At 46.7% G+C, this 10,634-nt stretch overlaps 1 protein-coding gene across 1 annotated transcript in view; it reads right to left on the reverse strand.

Annotated features, from left to right (window-relative positions):
* LOC135378263 (solute carrier family 12 member 4-like) overlaps positions 1-10,266 on the reverse strand; it is a 239,106-nt gene extending 228,840 nt beyond the window's left edge. The window contains exon 1 of the mRNA XM_064611244.1: positions 9,782-10,266. Coding sequence (XP_064467314.1) covers positions 9,782-9,926 — 145 coding nt within the window. The 5' untranslated portion in view covers positions 9,927-10,266. The remainder of the gene's footprint in view (positions 1-9,781) is intronic.
* Between the last annotated feature and the right edge of the window lie 368 nt (positions 10,267-10,634).

Below are 10,634 nucleotides of genomic sequence, written 5' to 3' on the forward strand. Positions count from 1 at the left end.
TTTTTGTGCAATAACTACTATACGGAAATAATTCGTTTTATCTCGAATTATCACCGCACATGATGAACATAGAAACAAAACGCAAGCAAGCTTATATGATGATTGTTCGTAACATTCCCCCGAGTCCAGGAAGATATGCACAAGGACAGAGATAAACGACATTTGTGTCTGTCCTTGTCCATATACCTCAGCAGACTCGGGGGGAAATGTTATGAAGAACTAACGCTTGATGAGCTTTTAAAGACCGAATGATTCGGGTCGACTGTACATATCCCTGCTTTATTTGATGCAGAATCACCCGTAAATAATCTGTGGATCAGAGATTTACCGAGGGTCTCTGTTCGAGCGAGGCTGACGATATGGTGCTGATTTGCTGCGATATTAACAACTGAATGTGGAAATTAGTGTTATACCAAAAACTTCGAAATACAGGCTCGTAAAGACTGTCGGGCACAAATGTAGCAACACTGACTTTCATGGAGATTACAGAGCAGAATTTCATTGTTTTCAAAACCACGGATAATTATGTTCAGGGACCTGAAGGATTAAGGCCCCACATCACGTGACGCCACAGTACTCAGTCGACACTCTTAAAACGGTGACCTCTAATACAGGTAAAAAATATACATGCGTTTTTGGCTCTAAAAGTAAACGGTATATGACCTCTAACTAGCGTAATCGAGTATTGGCACCGCATTGCACAACGTCGCGTAATACTGGGATGTGCTTGACTGTCAAGATCGAAAGTATGCCGAAAGTACAGTGAAATTAATTCTCTAATCTGCTCTTTTCTGCGCTGTGTACGCGGTAAGGGTTGTGCTAGAGGTTTATGAAATAGGGTGTGGCTATTTCGTCTCGCGGCAAAAACGTATTCCGCTGACACAGTGCACACAGAACCATCAGAAGCGTTACCTCTTTACGAGTAACAGTTTGTTTACGGGTTACATCGAGCGCATTGTGATCGTGTAACTCCCGCGGGTGATCATAACGCTGCATGTAACCTCTGCCCACCAGAGGATTAAGCTCGTTACCGATTATGAAACCTCTATACAGCAGGAATTAGCCGTTCTCAGAGGTAACGTGAGAAGTGACCGTTTTGAAAGTGTACCTTTTACTTTGAGAGGTAAAAACGCATATACATTTTTTACCTCTATTAGAAGTGACCGTTTTAAGAGTGCAGGTTTTAAGAGTATACGCATGCAGTTGCACGTCGATCGGGAGTCGATTGCTACGCGCAGTAACGGACCTGTTGTGAGCATCTTTTACTTCTCCACATATCCGGACGCAGATTCGTGCACGGAGACGCTAACACTTAACATATAATTACGTAGCAAGAAGCCAGATACCGACCAGAATATATCTTCCGCCAATTAACAGACACTATGTCCTTCGGCAGGCACCTGCACCTGCCTGCAAGTGATTCCGCATGCCTTCGTACGAAACATTACTCGTACGAAACATTACGCATTGCTCAGTTATTTTTTCGCCTTATCCCGCTTACTTCAGCTCTCTGAAAAACGGGCACAGTTCCACCCCGTTGATCGGATGGTCACCGGCGGTCATTACAGCACCTCTTCACATTCCTCGTCTCAAGAAAGGAGTTCTACCTTAAGCACGTGAGTAGGTAGGTAAGTAAGTACGCAGCTATAGCACTCATTCACTCACTCAAGATGAACCTTCAGGGAAGAGAAAATTAGTGACGTCTTTCCAGGAGACAAAGATTACCACAAGACGTCAGACAACAATTATATAAATATTTTTGCTATAGTCCCCTTTCATGAGGCAACAGAGACAAAAAACAAAAAAAGAAAGAAAAAGCGCACAAATGGCTCGCAGGGGGGATAGCTGTCTAGATATGCTGGATCATATCATGAAATAGCAAACAATGTTCGATACCATTGCAAATAACGCCGAGGTGAAGGCTGCAGGTGGCGGGTGTCGACGATTGTTGTGGACAAGAGCAATGCCGATGTGACGCAATTCAATACGTTACGGTCTGGGGCAATCTATAGGCCAGGCATGGGAAGTAATGCATTACCGGCAATGCATTACATCGCGGTAATGCGTCATGCTAAGGCATTACATTTTGTGGATGACTAATGTCCCCATATTTCGACGTGGTAACGACATTACTCATTACTTTGCATGAAAATTCAGACATTTTCTAGCCAGCAGTTAATAATTGTGCCCTGGCATAGGCCAGGAAAGTCAAGTCTGTTTTTCCCAAGCCACCTTTGTCACCGACCAGGGACATGATGCGGAACGTGATACCGTTCGTCACACCACTCCTTCCTGCTGTCCTGTCCACATCTGTACGCCGCTCGTAGTCACAGTTGCTTCGCGGCGCCATCACGGACTAAAAAGAAAATGTTATCGTTATGTTTCTAACGTGGCGCGCTCCAGACATCATGCGGCCGCACGTGAAAAGCGTTCCGGCAGGCAGCGATTTCAAATGAACGTCACGTTTGCCCATCGCGCATGAGCTCGTGACGAATCACAGAGAAGCGATGCATTGATCACGCGGTATGGAACAACGATAGGTTGAGCACCGAGCCCTGCACTCTTAAAAATGAACTTCACCACATAGCACGCTCCTAGCCAATCATCATCCCGAGTGACATCATTCTTTCCCCTGATTTGCCAAAAATAGGAGGCGTACGCCATTTTTGTAGCATTATGCAGTTCATAATGAGGCTTACGCAGTGACGTCACGTTTAGTCACGTGTCATTGGAAAACATATGGAAAACCTTTGGATGTCGCGCTTGTAGTGTTGCTGAGCATTTCCATCTTTTTTGTCCTCATTTGCTTGAGTTCCTTGGTATAAATGAGCCTATGTTTGGTGTTTATCTATTCTTTCTCTTTTACCCCTCTGCCTTTTTTGACATAGAGGTAGCAGTTAAATTATTCCCACAAGATGTGCTATTGTATGTTATCAGTGTTTTGGAACCATGTATTTATTTGGGACTGCATCACAGGCCTGCCCTCGCAATCTCACATTTGACCTTGTGTGTTTGTTATATCAAATAAAATATTTTGATTGATTGATTGAACATATTGCTCCACCGGAGTCACAGTAGGAGGGCATGCCGTGAGCTGTTGCGGTATGCGTGCAATTACGAGAGGCAATTTCAAAAACACGCGATGCTGCTTCATTCGGCCCGCAGTAAGACGCCGTGGCGCAACCCCATGTCACGTGGCTCCAATGCGCTCGAAGGCAGCGCGTGAAGTCATGTGCACGAGCCTCATTGCCACAAAAACTGGCGTACGCCCCCCCCCCCCTTTTCATGAATTCGAGGGAAAGAACGTTGTCACTCGCGATGGAGGTTGGTTAAGAGCGTGCTATGCGGTGAAGCTCCGTTTTTAGAGTGTGGGGTTACCGAGGAGGAGGACGGAGCACAAGTGGAGCCTTTGAATTTCAGCTCCTCGTATGCTGCGGTTAATGTTGTCCGTTAATGTCAGTTAATGTTGTCTATGATTGCTCATTTAGATGCTGCATACTGATCTCATTTTTGGACACAACCATTCGCATGGAACAATTTTGCAGAAATTCGAATTACTATCACCAACAATGTGTGTCGAAGTAAAATACTAATCACGTCTACAACAAGCGCTTCAAACACCACACAGGACTGTGTTAGAGACTGCCGAGAAACTGTAACCCCAAGTAATGTCATTACTTGATGATGCAAGTAATGACACTGCAGTACTAAGCATGATAAAGTAAGTAATGAGCAATGTAATGTATTACTTTCCAAACTTGAAACGTTAATGCACAAAAAATAAAAGTAGTTTCGCCAAATCTGATCTACAGACAACTTGAGTCGACCCACACCGCGTGCAGTTTTATTAGCGAAGCTGTACTTCTCGCGCATTGCGTAAAACGCGGGAATGAGAACATGCCAGCCCATCATCTCATGGGAGAAGCGACAACGTACGTGCATGAAGCATACGGATGCTGGAAACCACGGTCTGCCCTGATTAGGCGCGCATACTCCCCAGTGGAGCGGCAACGATTAACCAATGTGCGGAGTACCACGCATGCGATGCATATAGCATACCATTAACTGCTTATGAAATGCAATTCGTCCTGCAACGGCCAGGAGCGATCGCATATTTAGGTGCCACTTCTTTGTGCCTCGTGTCGCAATTTATATTTCAAAACGCTCGCGATGCTGCTTTGACGGATGTTATTAATGCTATTCTCAAATTAGGCATAGTGCATCGGCATCGGGGACAGCAGATATGACAAGCAGGAAATGACGAGGCTACAGAAAATTATCACGCAGACGTTTGAAAGCGGTTTTACACCTTATGCGCATGAAATCGCACACGCAATGCTGAATCTCACTAATTTCTTTTTGCCTGACAAAGGACAGATTTTGAATAATGGAACAATGGTTTGTCAGGACTTCCCAGCACTGACACAGGAGCTCGTTGTTAGCAATCAGCGCTCGGAGCACAAGGTCAGACGCTTCGGAGCGCTGGATGCTTCAGAAAGCCACTGCATGGCGGATCGCTAAAGATAGCAGTCACACACTGCCCCGAAAGCGATGTTTGGCAAGGTCTCCTCCGCCACCCCCGACGTGTTTTGATCACCGACATGGAACTTTTACCGAACGGCCCTTTCGGGAAGGGGTTTTCAGTTTTAGAATGGTGGGGTATAATAACAGAACTTCCGAGAAAATGGGAGTTATTTTTCCTTAGCACCGCGAAGCAACTGTGGCCACGAGCGTTGGGCAGACGCGGACGGAGGGAGAGAAGACTGCACACTCTTGAAAGAGAACTTCATCACATAACACTCTTGAGGGGCCAACTACTGCATAGAATGATACCGTGATCATTCCTGATCTGTAGAAAGCGCAAGGCATACACCCTTTTTGTGGCAGTTAACATAGCTGCATATACTATAGTGCCACAAAAAGGCGTATGAGTGCAGTCCTCAACAGATCAGGGTAGAGAAAGGTGTCATTCGGGATGATGGTTGGTTTGAGCCGTGTCACGCGGTGAAGTTCCGTTTGAAGAGTGCGTGGGAAGGCTGGGGAGGAGGGGAATGTATGCGTCCTGGGCCTTCGGGGGACACTCTGCCGACAGCCGCCTGGAAAGTGTGCCCGGAAACCCGTGGAAAACCTCAAACGGCACATACGTGGGTAGGATTCAAACTCAGCACCCCCCAGTCTTCAGCGATGCCTTGGAGCTATACCACCAACGAGCGAACGCTGTATATCCACCCGGCCATGACGCTGCTCTGAGAAAACGAGCAAGACAACAAGGATACAGGACAATATGCTTTAATTTTTTTTTTTTTAGTTACAAGGAGGAAAACGACACGGCGTTTCAGTTTTCCGCATCCTCGGAGTGTTCATCACGCGTCAGTTTCTCAAACGCACTCGTTTCTTCATCGCTTGAAGGAGCTTGTTTGTATACATGCCTGTATGAATGCACGTGTGTATGAACGTATGCACGCATGTAGGTATGTAAATGTATGCACGCATGTAGGTATGTAAATGTATGCACGCATGTAGGTATGTATGCACGCACGCACGCACGTGTGTATGTATGTATGTATGTATGTATGCACGTATGTATGTATGTATGTATGCACGCATGCATGCATGCATGTATGTATGCATGTATGTATGCACGTATGTATGCACGTATGTATGCACGTATGTATGCACGTGTTTGTTTGTATGCATGTACGTGTGTGTGACGTGAATGAGAACGATAAAGTTCTCGCCGCGCTGTAGATGGAAATATAAGGTAAAATAATAGTCGCGTGAGAGCTGTCGAGAGAGAGAGAAAAACGTTTTTCCATGAGGCCATACTGCTAGCGGAAAACGTCATCCGAAAGGGTGAAAAGCAGGCATACCACATAGTGGCATAACTAGCTTAGAAACTACACTGTGAGGCACAGTGTAAGAATCGCGGGAAGTTCGGCAGCATTTATTATAATCCACGTAAACACGACAGTACTCATATATAATTTGTCAAATACATGTACAGCTTCTCAAAAACCTTGTTGAAACGCTGCTGTTGCTTTTCTATTTCGCCTTTTTCTTTGTTCATATTGTTACTATGTTTCGCGTGGCATGGAACCCAACACCTGCTTCAGCTGATAAAATGTCAGTAAGTGAAACCGCAGTACTACCGCAGTTTCTCTTTCTGTATCTTTCTGAAGACAGTTTCAGCACTTGCTGGAAACATGAAGTAACTTGTTCTGGCTCTCTGGTATAAAGTAAGGACCTTTAATCTTCTATTGTTTTTTTATCTCTCTCTCTCTCTCTCTCTCGCTGCGATTTCTGGCGTAGCTTCTACGCAAACACAGAGCAAAAATTGGAAAAAATCAAAAGCAGATGTATTTACTCGCAGATAGCAGTGGTTGAGAAGAACACGCAAAAATACGCGACTTGCCTGTTTCCAGGCTGTAGACGCCGGATGTCAACATTCTGAGAAATCGACGTGTTGCATCTCAAACACGACGTAACACTTCACGAATATGACTTTAGCCATCCATTCCAGGTACAACACCGTTTCGTCAATCACCATTTCTTGCTGCTGAACTACGCAATTAGTATGACGACATTTCCTCAAATTAATGCTCTCATTTTCTAAATGTCCCGCGACAAGATCATTCAGCTGATATCTGCTGAATAATGGAAGGTAAGCGAGACAACGATCAAAACCCTGTTAGTCCCGGCTCTATTTCTGACAGTGTAAGACAGCGTCCCAGCTATCCACGAGCAGACTGCGGAATGGAACAAAACAAAAAAGAAGAAGAAAATGGTGCGTGCGTGTGCCGTAACCACCACGCTTCATCGTTATTGACAGGAAAAGAACAGGGGAAAAAAGGGGGATCGTCTTACGGTACTTAGCTGTGAAGGTTCAAATATATGATAGAGGGACAGGCACTCAGGCTAGCGTGCTGGCCATGTCACGTCGAGACTGGGAGGCACCCGGGTTCGAATCCCGGTGCCGGCTGTGCTGTCTGGAGTTTTTCCTGCATTTTCCCCAGACGCTGTCAGACATATGTCAGCACATTTCCGTTAGAAGTCGGCCGAGGGCGCACATTCCCCCAGAGCGTTAGCCGTGACGTTGCCCACCTCTGTGAGGCCGGCAACGGCGAACTCTTTCAGCACGTACAGCTTGGGACAAAAGTTTAATTCTTCATCGGGGCGGCTCCCTACAATGTCACGAACAGATGGAGTAAGAAACAGGTGACTGGCTAGACTATATCCATCTCCCAGTGTGTGTGTCCGCTTCTGTTTGCTGCCAGGGTGTCGATCCAACGGAGGCAAGCGACACCGCGGTGTTCCGTAAACTTTTGTCCCAAGCTGTACCACCTTACCATTCAGGGTCGGACTGGGACGAAAATCGTACCGGCTACCGGTCTCACCCCGCTCAGTCGAACCATGGCGGGCCCCCGCCGGGAACTTCTATACGGTATGCCTACTGCCGTCCAGTCCGACCTTGCAAGCATCATCTCGATTAATGGACATTTTTCGCTTCCTCAATTTTAATATGGTAGTGTCGTGATAAAAACAAACGTACAGCCGACTCTTTCGCTGTCATCACTTTTGTTAACCCAACGAACCGGCATGAACACAGTTTTGAATTCCAGAGCTTAACCGAACCTGAGCGATACTTTTTTCCTAACGGTAATAAAGCATTACGATTCGACTCCCTGCCGACGAGTAATACTTGGTTAGCACAGAATATATAATGCGTAATGTGCATCTTTACGTTACACACGCGTCTGCACCGTAGTGTTGTTCATGAGTCAAGCGGCTCATTGCCTGCGACATGTACTACGATGGGCCAGAAACCGTGGGGTGGTGATCGGCTAATGAGTATTGACAGAGGAACGTAAAGAGATGTCATTTGTATATAGCTCTTTGTCATGATATCGAAAGCGCGTACAGGGGTCCGAGGTTTATATTGTGCTCTCCAATCGCAGCGCATTCACGTGCTGTATACTGTCAGGGTACTGCGATGAGTTTACTTTGGGTACACTGTGCTTCTTGGGAGGTACCGATATTCGCATGATTGCGGTACGGGTCAAGTGCGCTAAGCATTATGTCACATTGGCACTGATGGAAGTATATTTCTCATTTTTCCCTGCGCGCTGTTCAGAAACCACGAGAACAGAAGGTGCTCAATTCGACATCTGACCCTTTCACGGCGAACACTGCGGAGAAGACCTACCAGGAAGGGAACACGAGAAGGAAGTTATGGAAACCGACGCTTGAAATAACTAATTCGAAACGGCTTCCACCGACTATGCTTAGGACTGCAATAAACGTTCGAGCGTGCGAGTACACCGCAGCCGCGGTTGAGTGCAAGGGAAAGGGCTTTATTGATAATATTCCCGCGTATAGTCAGTCAGCCGCAGCTGGAAGGGTTTATACCCGACTTTCATCTGCGCTTCTGAGAACGCTAGGCAGGGAATACCCGCGGTTAAGGTATCGTAAACACTGGTGGCAGAACGGAATAAAATACTGACACGGCGGGCGAAATTGCATATATCGAGAATCGGCACCAATTTTGGTCCTCACTTCAAAGCAGATATCGATGAGTGGTGCGATTACGGGATACATCCACATGCGAAACAATCAAAATGTAGACCTACACCAATAAATGTGAAGAAGGCAACTCGATAAAACGTCGCTTGATGGCAAAAGTATGAAGCCAACATTTCCCGTCGTAATGCGCCGGCTCAGCAGTATTACGCGTGGGATTCCTATGCCAGCAATACGGATAAATCCCATACAAATGAAAATGCTTTCTGTGCAGTCGTAGGCGTGTCCGTGAAGTAACCTGCTACAGAAGATATCACTTCGAAGATAACGCTAAGGTAATAATTTCCTTGCTCCTATCTTAAAAATACGTGAACACCCGGGTTCCCTTGACACATCGTCATTTTTGTGATATGATACTCCATGAGTAAGCTGTTAGAAACACCCTTCCAGTTATAAACTACCTGCGAAGAATGACTGTGTCGGGAAGCAAAACGGACAAAAGCGGCTGCAGAGGGGTCTCAAGGGTGACCACAATTAAAACACGTGCTGGCGGGAGATGGCTGGTGCTAATTCACGTCTAGGTCATGATGTTCTGGAGAACGGAGACAGTATACCGACGCTATGCCGGATTCAAGCTAATTCAGTCCCCTCTCCATCCCCCCCCCCCCCGCCGAAAAAAAAACGATGTAGTAATTTTCTACACGAGTAGCGGTAGTCTGCACGAACAGCGTAGTCCCGAGAAGGCGAATACCACTGTAGTCCATACTACAAGACGACAAGACTACAACGAAGTCCCAAACACAGCTGTGTTTGAGACTTCGTTGCGTTTGTCCCCTTTTTTCTGTGTCCCTCGTCTCGGGGCTCTTCAGTATGGATCTATATCACCAGCACACTTGCTTCCAAATTATTTTACCACTGAAGTGTACATCTGCAAGACAATGTTACGTTAGTGTCCTACCATATTTTCGCTTTCTGCAGCTGGTGTCGAAAAGATGGGATTACGGCGACAGTACGGCGGCACGATAACAAGTTTTGCTAATCGGAAACTGCACTGATCAATTCAACCTTATGCCAATAGTCAACTCAGATTCTTATCACCACTAATAACTTTCTCATAACTCTTCCCCCACGATAGTCATCCACGAATAACGCCTCGGAGAACCGGCGCCAAACTTTCCTGACACCGACGGATGCACAATGCCTCGCATCAATTTATGTCAGAAAATTCAGCCACGAAATCTGACAAAAGAGTAAGATAATATACCTGGTATAAGCCTGACTGTGGTGGGATCCGCGTCTTGGTCTCCGATCGACGGGGACAATGTCGCCGATGTCTGTCCTCCCAAAGAGTCGGGCGTCGTCACCTGTGTCACCTCAAATTTGAGGTGGCCCCCACCTGACGATTCCATTGTCACTCTCTGGCTCACTCGCGGCAGACAACCTGACCCTGATTCACCGGCATCTCTACAGTTCGCTGTCTCGCAAGTTACTCAAAAAAAAACTATCGTAGCCAGGGGCTGGTCCGTAAGACGAACACCTGAAAACGTCAGTTCCTGAAACAAGCGATCGCGTGACCGGAGGCACACACACACGCAAGTTGCACGAGCGAAGCTCGCGAGAAGTCTGAAGCAGACGATACGCTGGACAAATGGCGCACGTCGACAAAAATGGAGGAAGCCCGCGGACGAGAGGAAAAACAGCCGTCTGCTACTTCGGGGCCGAAGCTCGCAGCCTCGACAGCGGGCTTCGAACGACGCTGGCGCCGCGTTGGGGCGGCTCTGTGAGATGCTGAGCTCCTCCTCTCTCGCGGTCCGCGTCGTCTGCTGCAGCCTGCTTCAGATTCTTGGTTTCGATTTCGCAAGACGCGTTTTAGCCACAGCGTTTTAGCCACGCGTGAGCCACAGCGGTTTGTGAAGAGTTTCGTACTTCAAGCCAGGCTTTGTTCAATTTAAATAGTTTCTGTTTTTCAGCGTTTGAATGACACAATGATGAGAGACAAAAGGGACGCGTGGTTTTCGACAAAATAGTGCAATATCTCTACTGCATAATACAATGAATCCTTATACGCTTGACGACCCTACATTAACCAGCAGATAAAGTCCCAAACAGCCAGCTTC

This window comes from Ornithodoros turicata, chromosome 1, assembly GCF_037126465.1.
Source record: "Ornithodoros turicata isolate Travis chromosome 1, ASM3712646v1, whole genome shotgun sequence".
In the NCBI taxonomy this organism is placed as follows: domain Eukaryota; kingdom Metazoa; phylum Arthropoda; class Arachnida; order Ixodida; family Argasidae; genus Ornithodoros; species Ornithodoros turicata.